This window comes from Geotrypetes seraphini, chromosome 8 (assembly GCF_902459505.1).
Source record: "Geotrypetes seraphini chromosome 8, aGeoSer1.1, whole genome shotgun sequence".
In the NCBI taxonomy this organism is placed as follows: domain Eukaryota; kingdom Metazoa; phylum Chordata; class Amphibia; order Gymnophiona; family Dermophiidae; genus Geotrypetes; species Geotrypetes seraphini.
Genome location: NC_047091.1, coordinates 133380679 through 133401455, shown reverse-complemented (window position 1 = coordinate 133401455; position 20777 = coordinate 133380679). Strand labels below are relative to the sequence as shown.

At 44.1% G+C, this 20777-nt stretch overlaps 1 gene segment (V, D, J or C); it reads right to left on the bottom strand.

The window, feature by feature from the left end:
* Window positions 1–12220: 12220 nt before the first annotated feature.
* The window catches only part of LOC117365992, a 193058-nt gene continuing 184501 nt past the window's right edge, over window positions 12221–20777 (bottom strand). Inside the window, 2 exon segments of the V gene segment in view lie at window positions 12221–12793; window positions 16367–16404. Of these exon segments, the coding sequence occupies window positions 12480–12793; window positions 16367–16404 (352 nt within the window).

The window sequence follows — 20777 nt, the reverse complement described above, 5'->3', positions numbered from 1 at the left end:
TACTTCTGTCTCCCTATATTCATTCATTCTTGAACCTCCATCTGATTGTCTTTCTCTCTTTATCAATCCATTCACCCCTCTCGTTATCTATTCATTGCTCTCTTTCTCTTCATCTACATCTGTCACTCTCCATCTATTTGTTGCTGTCTCTCTATACATTACTGTTTCTCTCTCCCTTATCTGTCTCTGTCCATTTATTCAAATACGCAATGCTGTACATTAAACATAGAAGGGTTACCTTCCGGAAAGCAGTAAAGACCCTCCTCTTCAACTGAAATTCTAACTGCAAACTACCCCTTGACTCCCTTATATTCCCCCTACTTTCTGCACTCTCCTGTACTTTAAGTTGCTGTATAGTCTTTGAACTGTCCAAAATATACTTAAGTTGCTGTATAGTCTTTGAACTGTCTAAAATATACTTAAGTTGTTGTATAGTTTTTGAACTGTCCAAAATATACTTAAGTTGTTGTATAGTCTTGTACTGTCAAAAATGTTTTCCATTGTCGGGGGTCGGCCAGGGGGGTCGCGGGTTGGCTGGGGGGGGGGGCGGTCGGAGGTTCTTGGGGGGGGCGGTCATTGGGGGGAGGGGGGTTTGCGTCGTAATGTAGTGCGGGGTGGGGGTAGGGGGTCGCCGTGGCCAGGAGGGTTTGGGCTCCCTCCTGGCCCGAACAACTAGCGGAGGGGGGGGGGGGCGCCAGGGCCAGGAGGACTTGGGCTCCCTCCTGGCCCGAACAACTAGCGGGGAGGGGGGGGTCACCAGAGCCAGGAGGGCTTGGGCTCCCTCCTGGCCCGATATTGTCGGGGAGTTGGAGTCGGCGGGGCAAGAGGGCTTGGGCTCCCTTTTGCCCCGATCATGTCGGGGAGTCGGGGGGGCAAGAGGGCTTGAGCTCCCTCTTGCCCCGATTGTGTCGGGGGTGCCGCGGTTGGCTGGGGCAAGAAGGCTTGAGATCGTGTCGGGGAGTCGGGTACGTGCGAGCGGTCCTTCAGGGTGGGGGTGTGAGCGGTCCTTTGGGGTGGGGGTGCAAGCGGTCCTGCGGGGGGGGGGGGGGGAATCGGACTTCGGGGGGGCATCAGGCTTTCAGAGTGGGGACAGGGCTTCAAGGGGGAGAGGAGAGTCGGGGCGGGCGAAAGGAGAGTCGGGGTGGCCAGAGGAGAGTCGGGGTGGGTGAAAGGAGAGTCGCGTGGCGACAGGAGAGTCGGGCAGCATGCGCGGTATACAAAATTTTTTTAAACATATATTTGGGTTTCCCGCGCGCTATACCCGTGTGCGCGTTTTACACGGGTGCGCGTTATCTACGTGAAAATACGGTACTCTGCTTTGACTGCTGCTGCCTCTCAGAAGCTGTTGCCCTAGGCAGCTGTCTAGTCATGACTAACTATTGGCCAGCCTTGGAGGTGAGAACCCTTCCTCCATCCAGAGGCTTGAACATGTTAGTCTGGAGTCACAGAGGGACGCTATTGCCAGGTGAGATACTTTAATAACTTTCCAATCCCGGAGGGTTTTCCAAAATCTGCTTTTCCAAATGTCTCAGCATTGGAGATTAGCTGTTGAAAAGCCTTGGAGAATGACACTTGTTTGATTAAGGATAACATAGACATACTTAGAAACATTGAAATTCTGTTGCAAGCTGCAGAACTTGGAAAGTTCTGGTTGCAGGACCTGAGGAGGGGAAGGAGGGTAGTCATCAGCTGGTGTGGCTTGGGGATCCCCACCAGCTACAGCAAGGGAGATGTTCATTTTGAGGGGGCCCAAGCTCAGAATGAACATGAGAATCCGAGTTGTGACCTGCTTCTGCCTATCATGAGAACAGGGGCCTCTGCTCTCCACAGCTTGGCTTAACATATCATAGATACATAGAAACAAAGAAATAGACGGCAGATAAGGGCCACGGCCCATCAAGTCTGCCCACCCTACTGTCCCTCCCCTACCTTTGCCCTGTGAATAGATCCCATGTGTCGATCCCATTTGGCCTTAAAATCAGGCACGCTGTTGGCCTCAATCACCTGCAGTGGAAGACTATTTCAGCGATCAACCACCCTTTCAGTGAAAAAGAATTTCCTGGTGTCACCTCGTAGTTTCCCGCCTCTGATTTTCCATGGATGCCCTCTTGTTGTCGTGGAACCCTTGAAAAAGAAGATATCTTCCTCCGCCTCGATGCGGCCCGTGAGATACTTGAACATCTCGATCATGTCCCCCCTTTCTCTGCGCTCGGCTTTCATTCTTTCTATGATTAAATAGGTTTTTGTGTTTGCACACAGCTTATGTATTACTATGCATAAAATTATGATTAGAAACTGGAGAATATCATGGTCAGGGGGTTATGATTGAAGCTGAAGGGAGGAAAATTCAGTGGAAACATGAGAAAATCGTTCTGTACTAAGAGAGTGATAGATGCTTTGAATTATGTATGAGCGGAGATTGTGGAATCTAGTACCATGATAGGTCATGCTTAGGACACATACAAAGGACATTGATAGGAGCCAGGTTGGAAGGCTGAAGTATGGCACACAGCCTTTCCACTCAACCCCTCCCCCCCCCCATACACACACACACACACACTCTAGAGCAGAAGCCAGGAAAGACATCATGAGAAAAACCAAGGTGCGGCAAACAAAGGTCACATGACCTAGTGATGCTGCCAGCAACAGCTCCCAGAAATCACTTCCCAGGACCAAAGCAATCAATGTTCAGGTAACAACTTCACCAGTCTGTAAGCTGCTTAATTATTAACAAACTAGGTGGCAGCACAAAGGGCAGGATTCACTAAAGTCCCGAAATCTATCCAATTCATGTCCTATCCGTTTCCAAGTCATTGTAGCCGATCGATTCAGTAAAGCTTGTCCATGCAAATGATCCGATCATAAACACGCCACTATTAGCGCAGAAACATCGATCGATGCGTGTGAGCACTGTATCCTTGTTGGTTTTGAAGCACATAACGCATGCACTAGTTCTTTAGGACGCGACAATCTAGCTGGAAGGAAGCTTTTCATTTCCGGTCTGTATGCATTGACAGTTACCGCGTGGATGCATGCTCGTTTCTCCTTCTTACCCGTGATATGTCTTAAATGTTTTCTGCTCTCTAGTTGTTATCTTCCTCTTGATAAAGAGATGTTCGAAACACGATCTGTGTTGAGGGAGTTGAATGTTTTGAACTGACCTTTGCTGAATTTGCACTCGTCACTTTTAAATGGATTCACTTTTTGCACTTTCGCACTTGCACTTTGACTGATTTTGGATTGTCTGAGAGATGTGATATGAGTACAGATGAATATTCAAGTATCCAGAAGGACTTGATTGCAATTAACTTCTCAGCTGCTTCTACTGGATCCTATTCAGCTTTACGGATATTGGCTATCCTGTTAACCGGGACTGTCTTCAGATAAGTTGAGCTCCCTCTTGCCCCATCAGTCCTTCGGGGTGGGGGTGCGGGTGCGTGCGTGCGTGTGGGTGCGTGCGAGTGGTCCTTCGGGGTGGGGGTGCGAGCGGTCCTGCGGGGGGGTGAATCGGACGTCGGGGGGGGGAACTATGTAAAAAAAATTTTGTATAACGCGCAAGGTTATGCACGGTTTGTAAAATCGTGTATAACGCGCGCGTTATATGCGTGAAAATACGGTAGATCTGATAGCCACACAAGCTCAGAGTCATTATCACATACTGTTTATCAGCAGAGCAAGCAAGTGAGCATATACATTTACACAAACAGGGCTGGCTCAAGAGACAGTGGTACCCTGAGCCAACCTGCTTTGGTGGCACCCCTCCACCCTCTTAGTAGAGAATGACACAGGGACAAATTTTTCCCTCCTTGTGGGAACTAATTTTCCCATCCCAGCCTGGAGTTCTTTTCCTGTCTCTGCCCCATTCCTGCAAGCTCTGTCCTCATCTGCACAAGCTTCAAACACTTTAAAATCATAAGTATTCGAGGCTTGTGCAGTTAAGGCAGAACTTACAGGAATTGGGCAGGGACAGGGACAAAACTCGTGGAGACAAGACAGGAAAATTGAGTGCCTGCGGGAATGGGGAAAAATTTGACCCCGTGTCATTCTCTACCTCTTTGCATTGCTTCCAATACCCCTCCCTCCTTCCCCAAGTGTTTTGGACAATTTCCTGGCGGTAAAGTCTATAGTCTATTATTGAGACAGACATAGGGGGAAGCCACTTCTTGCCTTGGATCAGTAGCATGGAATGTTGCTACTATTTGGGTTTTTGCCAGGTCTAGTGACCTGGATTGACCACCATGAGGATAGGCTAACTGTTCTTATGTTCGGCATCTCTCCCCCTAATGGGCTGGCCAAAGGCAGCCTGTCATGTTGCTGCTTCCACCAGCAAACAACATAAACTTTAAAAGACGATGGGGGAGTGAGATAGGTAAGGGACAGTGCTAGATCCGTGGGAAAGAGGGAAAGAGAAGCGAAGAGACTGAACTAAGGTGGAAGGTGAGGAGGTCAAAGATTAGGTATATGATGCCCTTAGTCACTGGCATCCTAGGCCAGAGCCTTACCTTACCATTTTAAGTTGCAGTAAGCTCATGCTAGCGCTTATCGCAGCTTAGTCAAAGGTCACCCAAGTGCAAGGCATTCCCTCTGCTTAATTTCTTGGGATGTCATTTCTAGGACTGAGCAAAAAAACCCTTCTAATGAGGAAGTCCCCAGTGTCATGTGTCAAAGGAATCACCTGTGAGCTGAGCAGAGAAGGAATTTCAGGAGAAATGCCCAACATCTTCCGTCTGACCTCTAATGGGATTTAATTTTGAGAAGCAATTAATGAGATTACCGTAATTAAGTTAGATGGAAAAATAATGATTCTGTTTTCTATAGCTTCTTTTAGCTATGGAAAATCCCAGTGCACATCAGATACAGCTGCCTCTGGGGTGCATGGCAGATTCCTTTTACCTGAACAATGCAAACGCTTCCAGGAGGCACTGAGGAGAAAGAAGAATGCTATCGAAACAGAATGACATTTAGTAAAAAGAACAAGTACTTTTTAAACGCTGATTGCCGCCAGCTATATTAGACTCAAATATAGGTAGTCCCCGAGTTACAGACACCCGACTTGGGTATGACTCAAACTTAAGAACGCAGTTGCGGCTTCATTTGATTTCATTGAGCAGTATTACCAGTGGGGCATAGACTCCTATACTTCTCCTGTAGCAAATTCAGGAATGATGCATGGCCACATTAAGAACAGTGTGTAGTTGTGCTTGCTGTACCTTAGAAGGAACATTGGTAGGGACAGTTGGCCCTTTTGTCAGCTGGGAGCAGAGGTAAACAGCAAGAATCTTAAAATCTATAGGTTCTGAGTTACATGCAAATCCAACTTAAGAACAGCTTTAAAAATGTAACTCGTTCTTAACTCAGGGACTGCCTGTAATGCCAGGCCCTGTACAGCGGTGCCCAAAGTTATGCAGCTTTGGCCAATATTCAGATTCATACCCACATAGCTAACTGGGCAAAGGTAGGGCTGTCTTTTGTGTGGTCTCTATATGCCCAAATAGCTATGCAAACACTGGCACAGAATATTGCTAGTGCCCAATAACTCCTGGCTCCTCTCCTGCTCTGACCCTGGGCCATCCCAGCACCCCACCAACCCATGAGTGCAACAGTGGTCACATTAGATTTTCAGCGAGGTTAAGTGCCACTGAAAATCTGCAAGTGGTCTACTATTTTTTAGCAAATTATTTTTTATGATACACTGATACAGAGAGTGGAGATTAGAGAATGACATGGGGACAAATTTGTCCCCGTCCCTGCAGGAACTTAATTTCCCCGTCCCTGTGAGTTTTGTCGCTGTCCCTGTTTATGCTCCATTCCTGCAAGCTCTGCCTTAACCACACAAGCCTCAAACGCTTAGGATTTGAAAGTGTTTGAGGCTTGTGCAGGTGAGAACAGAGCTTGCAGGAATAGGGCAGGGGCAGGAAAAGAACTCGCAGGGATGGGACGGGAAAATACGTTCCCGCGGGGACGGGGAAAAATCTGTCCCTGTGTCATTCTCTAGTGGAGATGTCAAAAGAAACAGGTGTGCTGGTATATTTCAAAATTCCGAATTTATTCATGCAATGACTCAACACGTACTTGTTTCGGCTCTAATAGTTTGCATCAGGAGTCTTTGGATTCATGATCCTATTTTGTAAAAGAAACAGATGGTACTAATCAAAGCAGTCTTATGAACTATCCAGAACTATTCTTTATTTTAACTTTTCTGTTACTTTGGAGCCTGCTAGTTCTGAATAGTTCATAAGACTGCTTGTTATGTTGATGCTTTGATTAGTACCATCTGTTTCTTTTACAAAATAGGATCATGAATCCAAAGACTCCTGATACAGACTATTAGAGCCAAAACACATACGTGTTGAGTCATTGAATGAATGAAGCGGAATTTTGAAATTCCTGTTTCTTTTGACATCTCCACTGTCTGCTTGCTTGTTACTAATTTGTGGAGGTGACTCTCCTGTTTTCTACGCACCGATACAGAGCACATAGAAAGCAGACTACAAAACAACAAGCAAACATGACATGTAGTAAATATGACCAAATGGCGCAAAAACTAACAAGGTCAGCACCCCCAACCAGTAAAACAAACCAGTACAAAGTTATGGCTTAAGTGCGGGTTGTTTCCCTTCCTCCCGGTGGGCTCTTATTGGGGATCCATGGAGCATCAGCCCCCCCCCCACACCATGCTTCTTTAGTGTCTTTTCTGTGTTCTTACTCCCCCATCAAACCATTTACCACATGCTACCCTCACATTCACACAGTTCCCCACACACCCTAAGTCCATCCCCCTCCCCTACCAGCCCCACTAAGGGATAACAACCAGACCCTATAGGTCTTCCAGATCTGTAAGAACCGGTGGGTGAACGCTACAGTAACAATCCCACCCTACAGTAACTGCTCCTCAGATTCAACTGGACAACTTTTCTACTTGATTAAATCATTCCATATATTGACCCCAATTATAATTTGATTACATGCAATTTCCTGCCATGAGATTGATGTGTGTTACAACATCCTAATACACACATTTCAGTTTAAAACCATTTTGCCAATTATATTCCCCAAAATGCATAAAAATAATGGAAATAACATCTAACTTTAAAAAGACAGAATCCTTTTTACTACTCCCACTTGTCATTTCTATAGCGCTGCCAGATGTACACAGCACTGTACATTAAATATGTAAGAGACGATCCCTGCTCAATGGAGCTTACAATCTAATTAAAACAGACAAACAGGACAAATAGGGGTTAGGGAATTTCTCACAGAGGGATTGATAAAACAGACATTGGTACTTACCATAACTATACTTCATTCAACAATTTTTCCACACAATAATAAAGTGACCCATGCCACCCCTCCCCTTAACACTGGAGAAAAGCTGTATCATCACTAATTAGCAAAACTGACCAAATCTACATAAACCCTAAGTTTTGGCAGGTGAGGGAGAGGAGGGTGAAGGGCTAACGAAACTATTCATATTTAATATTTCTGCCATGCTACAAATTGTGCAAAGCTCCAAAATCACAAGTCTTAGTCAGAGCTCACTTTGCCAGATCCTCTCAGCACTACCCCCTTTTAGGAAGCTGTGTTAGTGTTTTTTTATTGCAGGCCATGGCGGTAAAAGCTCCGACACTCATAGGAATTCCGTCGCAGCCTGTGATAAAAGAAACCCTAACGCAGCTTCATAAAAGGGGAGTAAGTGCACATTCCATCATAGACATAAACAGAGAAGGGAAACTTTGCTCCAGTGTGAACAGCTGTGTAGTTTCGACAGAAAAGCTACAAGCAAATGACTTCAATGCATGGATCTTCCACTCAACCTTTCCCTGCCACACAGACAAGTGTGATTGAAGATTTCATGTGTAAGTTTCCTAGAATGTGACTTGCTCTGCAAAGAAAAAGGTAAATTTTATGTTGAACTGCTGTACACCACTTTGAGTGAATCTCTTCATAAAGATGGTTAATAAATCCCAAACAATCAATAAAATCTTAGGAAGTGTGGCAGGAGTCACCAGCTTCAGACTGCCTAAAATCAACAAAAACATAAAAAATACAGATGGGCCATCAAGGAACTAATTTCTGCACCACTAATGATAAAATATTTCTTTAGTGCAGAGAAAAAACACCTGCAGAGGATGTGGATGCTAAAAATTAGGGATATTCCAGAGGTGAGGATGCACAGTCCAGCTGGGTTCCAATAAAGAACACCCACAGTGACAGAGAGCTGTACAAAAACCCTCCAGGATCTGAAATCAAAGTGACAGAGCAGCATAAGGAGTTGGCTTAAGGGCTACAGAGAATGGTGTGGAAATACCACCTACCCAGAACATTCAAGATCTGCTCTAGTTTAATACTTACCATACTCGTAAGACTTAGGTCCTAAGGAAAAGGATCCCTAATTAGGAGAAAGTGATGGGAAAGGCAGAGATCAACTGGGGTCTCTGGCACTTCCCCAAGAATGAAATCAGGCAGACTAGACAGGTCTGGAAGGCCCTTATCTACCATCAAATTCGTAACTATAACATCCCTCATTGTGAGTCTAGTGGGAGTGATATAATATATTTTGAATAAGCCTTAAACTTGTTGTTATTAAAAAAAACAGTCAGCAAGGGCTGAGAGCTGTTTGCATCCAGGTGAGATTTCTCAGATGACCAGCACACAGATTTACAGTTTTTCTAAGTGACACAAAACCGTGGAGTTGGAACAACCTGTTAGAGTTGCTGAGATGTGCTGAGAAAGGACCATCCCTTGTATATAATCCTCTGACATATTTGGACATCACTGAGGTGATCTTTGTGTTTTCTGGGTCCTTATGTGTATCCATTGTTTTGGTCTCCTGGAAAGAGTCTTGGGATGAGAATACAATGGCTCTGTTGGGCTGTAGGAGAGGCTGATCTGGAACGTTTCTTATGTACATCACATTGGGCTCTGGAGAATTCTCTGAGGGTTGAATTCTGGATGTCTCTTGAGCGTCACTGGATATCTCATTGACTAAGTTCTTTTCCTATAGAATAAGTCAATAATTTGCTATTTTATCCTCGTTGATTAGGAAACACAACTGTTTCTGGAAAGAAGTATCAATGGTGCATAATTACATTGATGATCCTTATTGATTGAGTGGGATCCAGCATGAATTTCAGGAGGCTTCCCTTGGCATCAAGACTCATTAGCTCCACTCATGATTTTGTTGGAGCTGGAGAGTTTCAGGAATGGGAGAGGTGATTGGCATCGGGTCCTCAGCAGTCGGTAGAAGAGATATTACCATCATGTTAGCAAAGTGGCTGGAGTGAAAAGGCCTTCCTTCCTCCCTCCTGAGATCTGATATATGTGAGAAACGGGCACAGTGAATCCTGCTTCTTTCACACATTAAAGCAGCTCTCAGGTCTAATGCTTTGCAAACTGTTTTATTGAGATTAACCTCCCAACCCCCACCCCCAACCCATCAAGGCCCCACCAGTGGAAATGGTTTACCGTGATCTGTCCATGCAGAAATTATTTCTTCTGTAAACACTGTGATATCTGAGTATGAGTGCACACTAACTCTGAATGTGAGTCCGTGCTGTCTCTTTAATTCTAAATTCTCCAAGTGTGAATGCACAATTATCTGAGTACTAGTGTTAAAGCCCATTACATTAACGGGTGCTAGAAAGCAGCCCCCTTTCCCTCTCCCCCTCCAGTTCCTCCCTGACTGTCTCTCTTTGGCCCCCTTCTGTCTCCCCTCCCCCAAGCAAAGCTGTCTGCCTCCCAACACACCCCTCCCCCCAAAGCAGCCTCCTTTCCCTCTCGGCCTCCAGTTCCTCCCTGACTGTCTCTCCGTGGCCCCCCTTTTGTCTTCCCCCACCAAGCAAAGCTGTGTGGCTCCCAGTACACCCCTCCCCCAAAGCAGCCCCCTTTCCCTCTCCCCCTCCAGTTCCTCCCTGACTGTCTGTCCGTGGCCCCCCTTCTGTCTTCCCCCAAGCAAAGCTGTCTGCCTCCCAGCACACCCCTCCCCCCAAAGCAGCCCCCTTTCCCTCTCCCTCTCCAGTTCGTCCCTGACTGTGTCTCTGTGGTCCCCCCTTCTTTCTTCCCTCCCCAAGCAAAGCTGTCTGCCTCGCAGCACACCCCTCCCCCAAAGCTGCCCCCATATCGGGTCCTGTTCTCATCATTTAAAGAAAATCAGTGGCTTGTCCCAGTAAGTGGCAGTTCATTTTCTATAGAACTACCTGTCGTCAAATGGTACCTGAAAGAAATATATTTCAACCCTCTGCTCCCTTAGTCCCTTCCCGCGGTCCCGACAAACGTCCTTACTCCAGCAGGGGCTGCAGCACTGTAAACACGCTGCTTTGCGGCCTTCTACTGGCCTGACTTGCTCTGCCGTGTCAGGCAGAGCAAATCAGGGCAGTAGCAGGCCGCGAAGCAGAGTGTTTACAGTGCTGCGGCCCTTGCTGGAGTAAGAACGTTTGTCGGGGCGGGAAGAGAAGAGGAGCAGCGGCAAGGGACTAAGGGAGCCGAAGGGAGGGTCGCATGGGAGGCTGAACGGGGGTTCGGGTGTGCCGGGGAGAGGAGCGAAGAAGACGCCGACGACCAGCCAGAGAGATTCGCGCGCATGCGCACTCCTACCTGAGGTGCCCTTCATCTCACGGAAAACGGGCGCACACAGTGGGTGTGCGCATGCGCGGCTTACCGTTTTATTATATTAGATTAACAAGAAAGAGTTAAAGGTGCCTTTTTGACTTAGCCATGGATCCGTCATCCACCACTTCCATTCATGCATTCTGTAATAATAGATCCTCAGGTAACTTCCCCATCCACCTGTGAGTATGAGCGTGCACTGTACCCTTTTCATGGCAACATCAAATATAATGACAGAAACAGTCCAGTTTCTATACCTCCTTCCTGTCCATCAGAGATCCCTGGTGCTCTTCCCATGCTTTCTTGAAGACCAGCACCTCCTGAGTGTAAGTACACCCTATCTGTGAGTGGCAGTTCCCCTCAAGTCTGTAGGAGTGGGTGAATGTCCTTGCAGAGAATTGCAGAAATCGGCCTGTGACTCTTGGTGTGGGGGATTTATTATACACAGGGCACAGCATGGTCCTGACTTATGACATCAATGCTCATTTATTATCTCAGAAACCACTTAATGCATTTGTGCACAATATGGCAAATGACCTTAGGATCTTCACCTTTGGCCACATCAGAATAGAAGCTGAATTATGAAAGGAGGGTGTTGTTTGAAACAGTGAGAAACATCAACTGATTGGAACCAATTATAGAACTTGTATGTCTCTTCTGAGAACAGCAGTGTCTCTCAATGTAAACTGATTTCAGTATTATAGTTTAATTTTATTTTTAACTGAATCATATGTAGTGATTGACTTGAAACTATCATATAACCCTCTCCGCTTATCTGTTCACCTCATCACTCATCTCTTTCTTACCTCTTTTCTCACTTCCTCTCTTCTTCCTTTTCCCTCATCCCTTCCCTCCTTAATCCTGTCCCCTCTTGTCCTTCCCCTCCTCAGACAATCACAGTAGCACCTGAAACCTGGCTCTGCTGCTTTTGGTCTGTGTGTGACACACCTTGTCCTACGAAGGGGGAGCAAACCTAGCCTTTATCCAAACTTCCTAAAACTGTGATTTAGGAGGAGAGCAAGTGACTTCATTATATAAATTACCCACACTACCTCCCGCTCACAAAGGCCTTCTCAGTGGAGTTCACTAATGACTTTTTGAGAACACTGCAGCTCACAACTATGAGTACACCCTGGCTGTGAGTGTGAGTATATAGTGTGTACACAGTGAAGGCTAGTAGCACAGTTTACTCCCTGCTGGCAATGAAGTGACAGACTTCCAACTCACTAATAATGATTTCAAGTCTTTACAATGGAGTTTTGGAAATCAAGTAGCATGTTTTGGTGAAGGTACTAGTTGCTGTATGGATATGTGCATATACAGCACCCTATGAAGTGATTTACAGATCAGGCTGTTCCCTCCCCAAAGAGCTTACAAGCTGACTTTGAGCACAAGGAAATTCACAGCACAGGAGTAGCTCTGTGTCCAACACCAGAGCAAGCTGGGCACAGGCAGATAGGAACAGTCTTATAAATAACAAATCCTTCAACATCAGGGTATACATAAAATATTACATAAACATTAGACAGGCCCCAAGTAGCAGCAGTCCCAAGAACTGACATTATTCAGCCTGAGACCTTCTGCCCTGAACAGAAACTTTCCAATACTCAGAACATGAAGCTGGTATATGAATGTTTTATTGAAGTAACAGCAAAATATAATAAACAAAAGCAGGAAAAGACTAGAGGATGTCTAGTCTGTACAGAGCCCCTGAGCCTGGCTACTTGTGACTAGTAATGTCCTGCAGTGGAAGAACAAGGCAGACCCTGGATAGTGGAAATAGGGGAAGGTCTCCCTGGAAAGATAGATGCTGAATAGCATGATGGGAAAGTGACAGAGGGCACAGGTGAGTCTCACAGACACAGCCTGAAGGGTTACAACCACTCTGATTGCTTCACAGTCTTTGTGATTTTCTTTCCCTGGTGAGTCACCTCACACGTGCAGTTGTCCGCACTCTTTAAGTCTGGATGCGACAGGTAACTGCTGGCCATGAACAGATTGTCACTCTGCTTCGTGGCTCTGCTGGTCTGCACATCAGATGTCACTTCCTGCCCATCGATATACCAGGACACTGTCACGGATGATGGAGAAAATCCCACCATGGTGCACACTGCTGTGGCTTTGTTAGTGTCCCTCTCTTCCTTGGATGGAGGGAAGAGCACCACCGATGGAGAACTCACCTCTTTCGCTGCAGAGAGACAAAAAGCAAGAGAGAGAGAGAGAAAAAAAAAAGAGAACTTTCAGATTAGGATACACAAATTGAAGCTCTTGTAATGACCTCAAACCCAGAAATCATAAGATGCCTGCCCATGTGCTATGCAGTGAGCCGGTGTCCTGTGAAACATCCTTAATACAGCGTTCTTGTTCTTTAATTATTAATCTATACAATATCACTTATAGTCCAGTCACACAGAATACTTTCTTAAGTGCCTATGGGGTATCAGCCTACCCTCAGAGCAGCATAGCTCTTAAAGGGTTAATTCTTCATTTTTTTTTCCCGCCCGAAAGGCACAATCCTCGCTATTTTCATATTCTCTTATTTTTCTTTAAATACATAAATTGCGTCACAAATAATTTGTTTCTGTTCTTCAATAAATAGTTTCATTCAAAAAAGTTTTTAATAGTTCACTTAACTTAACTTTCCAGCCATTTAACAAATTATTTGTGACGCTATTTATGTATTTAAAGAAAAATAAGAGAATATGAAAATAGTGAGGATTGTGCCTTTTGGGTGGGGGGGGGGGGGGAAAATGAAGAATTAACCCTTTAAGAGCTATGCTGCTATGAGAGTAAGCTGATACCCCATAGGCACTTAAGAAAGTATTCTGTGTGACTGGACTATAAGTGGTCCTATGAAACAGGCAGAGTGCCATTGTCGTGAACCTTTTCTCCTTCCTGGCATACAATAGGTCTAGCAATCTGAGGCTTGTCTCTCTGAACATCATAGGCAGAGTCTGAGTCTCCTGTGTATAAGATAATGGGAATTAGAAAGCTGCCCCTCCCCCTCCCCCTCCCCCAGTTAGATTTCAGGAGCAGGAATATGTCTGCTGTTAAGGATAAGACCAATTCATGAAAAATAGAGTGGCAGCAGAATCAATTACTCATTTGTTCTTTCCAGTCTTCAGTGATTTACGTTTTAACATTTTTATTGAAAAAATAAAGTAAATATACATTTATATATAAAAATTCATTACAAATGATTTCACACATTTTGAAAATTCAGACCTTTAGGGATACCGACGATGAGGCATTTCCCATACAGGAAAACTAGGGACCTCCCTCCCCTTCAGAATCACCAAGCTCTGGAACAACCTTTCCTTCCCTCTTCGGAACCTGAGCTCTCTCCAACTTTTCCGCAAACATCTGAAGACTTGGCTATTCTCAAAAATGTTATACTTACTCCATCTCTGGCATTCTAAGCCCTCTAAAAACTCTTCATACTTGGACCTCTAACCCTTTATTGTAGTTCCTTTCTATCCCATCTCCTGTAAACCGTGCCGAGCTCTACGAATGTGGAGATGATGCTGTATACAAACCTAAGGTTTAGTTTAGTTTAGTTTAGTCTTCAATGATTTAAGACCAGACACTGGCTTTAATTTTCTTTGTCAGTATCCCTAAAGCTCTGAATCATTTCCAGACTGATACAAAAGACCTGGCAGTAGTGCCCAGTGCTAAGTGCTGTTAATTAGCCATTTATTTATGATTATACCTGACATATCTTAACACAAATAATTCACAAGCTCTTTACAACTGCAATAAAGTATAATAAAATCAATAAAGATCGAGATTGCATTTATAGTCATGAATTATCTTATTTCCCAGTGTATTTCTGCTAATATCTTTCCTGTTAAAGAGTCTGAAATTTCTACAATGGTCAAATCAACAGAGTGAAAAGATAAATCTGGACCTTTTTTTGGCAGTTTGGCAGTTTTTTGGCTCTTTTCCTATTTTAATAGACTGAGGGGCCCTTTTATTAAAGCTAAATGCTAAGAAGTAATGTGCGCTAAACTTTAGTAAACAGGCTGCTTAAATATTGTAACACTTTAATTTCGGAGTACAGTATGACTGTAGGGTTACCAAATGGCTCCAGAAAAAGAAGTACGGATTGAGACATCCGGGTTTTACTTCCAAACCCGGAAAGCACAATCCGTCCTCTTTTTTTTTCTGGAGCCATATGGTAACCCTAAGTGTGAGAGGCCTGCAAAATCCCACCCGATAGAGGCAGAGACCAACATACTGTAACAGACACAAAAGAGACAGCAAATCAGAGAAAAGAAAGAGAGAGACATTCAGCGGGACAGAGACTCAGAGAGAAAAGAGAGAGAGAGTCACAGAAAATTACCGAAAAGACGTTCACAGAGGCAGAGAATCAGAGATCCGCAGAGAAGAAGAGAAGAAATAGGGAGGAATAAGCAGAGAGATACAAAGGAAAAACTGGAATCAGAAAGGGAAGGAGATTGCAGGACAGAGACACAAAGAGACAGACTGATTCAGAAAGAGACAGTTGCACATGGCCACAGAGAACATATAAGAGTCAGAGATGGTTAGAGAGGCAGCAGTTTACAATAGAGAGACACAGAATGATTGTTGAACAAAATGAGATATTTTTCTGAAATGCAGCTTAGGAATTAGTTTTACATATTATTTGAAATCAAACAATTTCTATTTACCGTTAGATCTGATTCATCTAGGACTTTCCTTGTACACAGACTTTTGAGGTCTGTTCACTAAAGCCAGCCTACCAGTGTTTCTTCTTGCATTAATAGATGGGATTGAATTCCAGCTCAGAAGTGAAATCGTTTCTGGTCAGTTTCTTAAAACACCTCCCGGGCTTCAACATTTGTGCAGGCCCCACATTTCTCAACCTTTCCATTCACCCTTTCAATATCTCGATCTATTTACCACCATTGAGAAGTAATTCACCCAAGGCTGATACTCTGTTTCCCCTGCCTTATGTATTTTCCTTGATTGTTCTGCTTTCTTTTAAATATTTTGTAGTTCGCTTCCTTTTCCTTCCTTGTGTTTATGGGTTTGTTAAGTATGTTAATAATCCTGTAGGACTTAATTGTTGTTAAGTATTGTATTGTTCCCTAAATATTGCAATTTTATTATTATGTTCATCGCTTAGAAATATGATTAAGCGATCAATCAAAAACCTTATTAAACTTGAAACTTAAAAAGCAAATAATTCCTATAACTGTATGTCTTGGGTGTAAAACATTCTTGCTTTTTTTTTTTAAACATTAAATCCAGCACAAGGAGCATTACACCATTCCTCTGTCACAGAGGGAATTTAATTTGAGAGGTGCTTTTGTCTTTGTGAAAATATGCTTCCATGTACCCTTCATCCAGATGATTCACCCCATATTACAGCAGAAACCAGGCTCTCCCAATTTAATGATAAAATCCCAGCCATCACTAGCTGCTCCTTGGACCCTTTTCCGCTTTATGCTGGGAGTGTTGGAAGTAACTATCAGTGACTGCAGCTCTTCTGAAACCCCTTGGACATATTCTGTATAAAATCAATATTAAATCCTAATCTCTGCTGTACTCAAAGTGCCCAAACTTCCTTTCAGTATTAAACAGTAGAGCTCAGAAGTGCTCCAACCGAGACAGTGTCTGTATAGGAAAAAAAATACTCTATATCACTATTTTTAATAATATAGGATTAGCTTTCAAGGACTACCAAAGACCAAAAGAAAAACTGAACAAGGAGGAGAAAAATAGAAAAGCTTTCTTTGAGAATGAAAGGAATACTTACAAAGGACGTTGAGTTGGGTTCCTGAACCGAAAATCCACCACTGTGATGCAAAGCTGTACAAAAACCTCTCCTTATAGGACCAGTCAAACAAGGTAGAAAAGATGAAAGTTAATAAATAAGAAGATATGGATGAAACACTCTTATCCCTCAGATACTCTCTTATCTGGGAGACACCTGATGTACTTGGAATAAGCCCAAAGCCTGCAGTTGCTTCAAAAGGCAACACAAGATGAGGGCTCCTTGCTACTCTATGGCCTATAATTGGTAGATCTAATTCCAGATGAGATTTGACAGATGAGCAAAGCACAGATTTGTAGTTCTCCTAAGTAACACAGATCCCAGGAGATGGAAAAAAAAACACCAAACCACCAACCCTTGCTGAAAGGAGACAGACAATAGAATGCAATCCTTTGGCATCCCCTGGCCATGACGTCTGCCTGCAGACTGATCTCCTGGAAACAGTTTTGCAGTATGAATACAATTGGTCTGTTGGGCAGCAGGAGAGACTGGTTCAGGATGTTGGAGAATTTGAGGAGGGTTGAGTTCTGGATGACACTTGAGTGTGTCTGAATGTCTTCTTGACTGAATTCTTTTCCCATAGAAGTAGTCAGTAGTTTGCTTATTTTTCCTTCTTGGTAACCTGGCAATTGTTATCAATGGTACACAGTTAAATTGTTCATCATTACTGGTTGAATGGGATCCAGCATGAATTTCTAGCTTCCCTGGTATCAGGACTCCAGAGATTTTGTTGGAGATGATGAATTTCAGGAATGGGAGAAGTAAGCAACTCCCTCAGCTTCAGACATTGGAGATTTTAGGGGCCAGGCCTCCCTTCCTCCTCAGATCTGATTTATGTGAGAGAGGGGCAGTGGATCTTGCTTCCCTCACACATTAAGGCAGCTCTCAGGTCCTAATGCTTTGCAAACTGTTTTAATGAGAATAAAATCTCAAGCCCCCACCCCTAACCCATCAAAGCCTCACTAGTGGAATGGTTTGTTGTGATCTGTCAATGCACAAATGATTTCTTCTGAAAACACTTGAGTATGAGTTCACTTGAAAATACCTGAGTATGAGTGCACACTAGCTCTGAATGTGAGTCCATGCTCTCTATGACTCTAAATTCTTCAAGTGTGAATTTACAATTATCTCTGGGTATTAGCAAGAAAGGGTTAAAGGTGCCTTTGGTCCTGGACAGTAACTCAGCCCTGGATCCTTCATCCACCACTTCAATTCATGCAACCTGTAACATTAGATCCTCAGGTAACTTCCCCATCTATCTGAGTATGAGTGTGTACTGTCCCCAAAAGGGTGTACCAAATGGGAGGGTGTAATGGGCTGGAGTAGGTTTTGACAGAGATTTTGGCAGTTGGAACCCAAGCATAGTACCGGGTAGAGCTTTGGATTCTTGCCCAGAAATAGCTAAGAAGAAAAAAAAAAAAAATTGAATTGAATCAGGTTGGGCAGACTGGATGGACCATTCGGGTCTTTATCTGCCATCATCTACTATGTTACTATATGTTACCCTTTTCATGGCAATATCAAATATAATGGCAGAAACAGACCATGAGACCTATACAGACAGCCCAACCTCAATAGACCAGCCTCTATACCCGTCTCCTGTCCATCAAAAATCTATGGTGCTCGTCCCATGCTTTCTTTGAAGTCCAGCACTTCTTGAGTATAAGTACACCCTATCTGTGAGTGGCATTGCCCCTCAAGTCTACAGAAGTGGGTGAACCTTACTATTATTTGGAGTGTGTGGCCCAGTGGTTGAAGCTACAGCCTCAGCACCCTGGGGTTGTGGGTTCAAACCCCGTGCTGCTCCTTGTGATCCTGGGCAAGTCACTTAATCCTCCATAGCCCCAAGTATGTTAGATAGATTGTGAGCCCACCGGGACAGACAGGGAAAAATGCTTGAGTACCTGATTGTAAAACCGCTTAGAAAACCTTGATAGGCGGTATATAAAATCCTAATAAAACTTGAAACTTGTTTCTGTCAGGTACTATGACCTGGCTTGGTCACGGTTGGAAACAAGAAGCTGGTCTGACCCAGTATGGCTATTCTTATGTAACATTCTTGCAGAAGTTGATCAGTGACTCTTGAGCAGTTTATAATACACAGGGCTCAGTATGGTCCTGATTTATGACATTAGTGTTCATTTATCTTAGAAACCGTTTAATACATTTGTGCACAATATGGCAAATTACTTTTCGGTGCTTAATCTTTGGCCACATCAGAAAAGAAGCTGAATTATGAAGGGGAGGTGTATTTGGAACAGTGAGAAACGTGAACTGATTGGAACCAACTGTAGAACTCATGTGCCTCTTCTGAGCGCAGCAGTGTCTCTCGTTGTAAACTGCTTCAGTAGTACAATTTCCATTTTATAGTTCACTGAATCATTTGTGCTGAGAGCACCATAGAACTCTCTCCTGGTCTCATCTGTTTCCCTCTGTCTCCTTCCTCCATTTCTCTCCTAGCCATTCTTCTCTTCGGTCTTCCTTTCCCTTCATCTATTCCTCTCTTCTCCTCTCACCCCTTTATGTATCCCCGTCTCTTCTCCCATCTCCTTTTGTCCTCTTCCCTTGACTAGTCACCATAGATGCTGAATTTGGACTCTGCTGCTTTTGGTTTCTGTGTGTGATACAGTAATAAACAATGGAACAAAGAGGCTGGTTGTGTGTGTGTGTGGGAGGAGGAGAAGGGGGAGACGCAGCCTTTGGCCAAAGCTGTGAGTAAAGGGGAACAAATGATTTCAGTTTAAGACTCTTATATCAGATCAGACTGCCTTTCATTATATAAACCACTGACACTACCACCTGTTCAGGAAGTCCTTCTCAGTGGAGTGCACTAATGACTTTTTGAGAACACTGCAGCTCACAACCATGAGTACACCCTGGCTGTGAGTGTGAATATTCAGTGTGTACACAGTGAAGGCTAGTAGCACAGTTTACTCACTGCTGGCAAGGAAGTGACAAACTTCCAACTCACTAATATTGATTTCAAGTCTTTACAATGGAGTTTTGGAAATCAAGTAGCATGCTTTGGTGAAGGACTAGTTGCTGTATGGATATGTGTATATACAGCACCCTATGAAGTGATTTACAGATCAGGCTGTCCCCTCCCCAAAGAGCTTACAAGCTGAATTTGAGCACAAGGAAATTTACAGTACAAGAGTAGCTCTGTGTCCAATACAGGAAGATAGGAGTAGTCTTATAAATAACAAACTCTTCAACATCAGAGTACAGGCAGTCCCCGGGTTAAGAACGAGTTATGCTTTTAAAGCTATTCTTAATTCGGATTTGTATGTAACTCAAAACTTGTATATTTTAAGAAATTTGCTTCTTATTTCTGCTCCCAGCTGACAAAAGAGCTAACTGTCCCTGCCAGTGTTCTCTTTAAGGTACAGCATGCACAACCAAACACTGTTCTTAATGTGGCCATGCATTATTCCTGAATCTGCTACAGAAGAAGTGTAGGAGTCTAGGCCACTACAAATACTGCTCAGTGAAACCCCGTTCTTAAGTACGAGTTGTACTTAAGTCAGGTGTCTGTAACCCGTGGTTTGCCTGTATTAGACAGGCCCCAGATGGTATGAGCACTCAAGAACTAACATTATTCAGCCTGAGACTTTCTGCCTTGCCTCAGTGACTAAAAACAGGGAAACAGACATTTTCCAATAATGAGACCATGAGAGCTGATGTACAAGTGTTTTATTGAAGTAACAGCAAAATATAATAAACAAAAGAAGGGAAAAGAAAGACTAGAGGATGTCCAGTCTGTACTAAGCTCCCGAAGCCTGGCTACTTGTAACTAGTAATGTCCTGCAGTGGAAGAACAAGGCAGACCCTGGATAGTAGAAATAGGGGAAGGTCTCCCTGGAAAGATAGATGCTGAATAGCATGATGGGAAAGTGACAGAGGGCACAGGTGAGTCTCACAGACACAGCCTGAAGGGTTACAACCACTCTGATTGCTTCACAGTCTTTGTGATTTTCTTTCCCTGGTGAGTCACCTCACACGTGAAGTTGTTTGCACTCTTTAAGTCTGGATGCGACAGGTAACTGCTGGCCTTGAACAGATTGTCACTTTGCTTCGTGGCTCTGCTGGTCTGCACATCAGATGTCACTTCCTGCCCATCGATATACCAGGACACTGTCACGGATGATGGAGAAAATCCCACCATGGTGCACACTGCTGTGGCTTTGTTAGTGTCCCTCTCTTCCTTGGATGGGGGGAAGAGCACCACCGATGGAGAACTCACCTCTTTCGCTGCAGAGAGACAAAAAGCAAGAAAGAGAGAGAGAGAGAAAAAAAAAAGAGAACTTTCAGATTAGGATACACAAATTGAAGCTCTTGTAATGACCTCAAACCCAGAAATCATAAGATGCCTGCCCATGTGCTATGCAGTGAG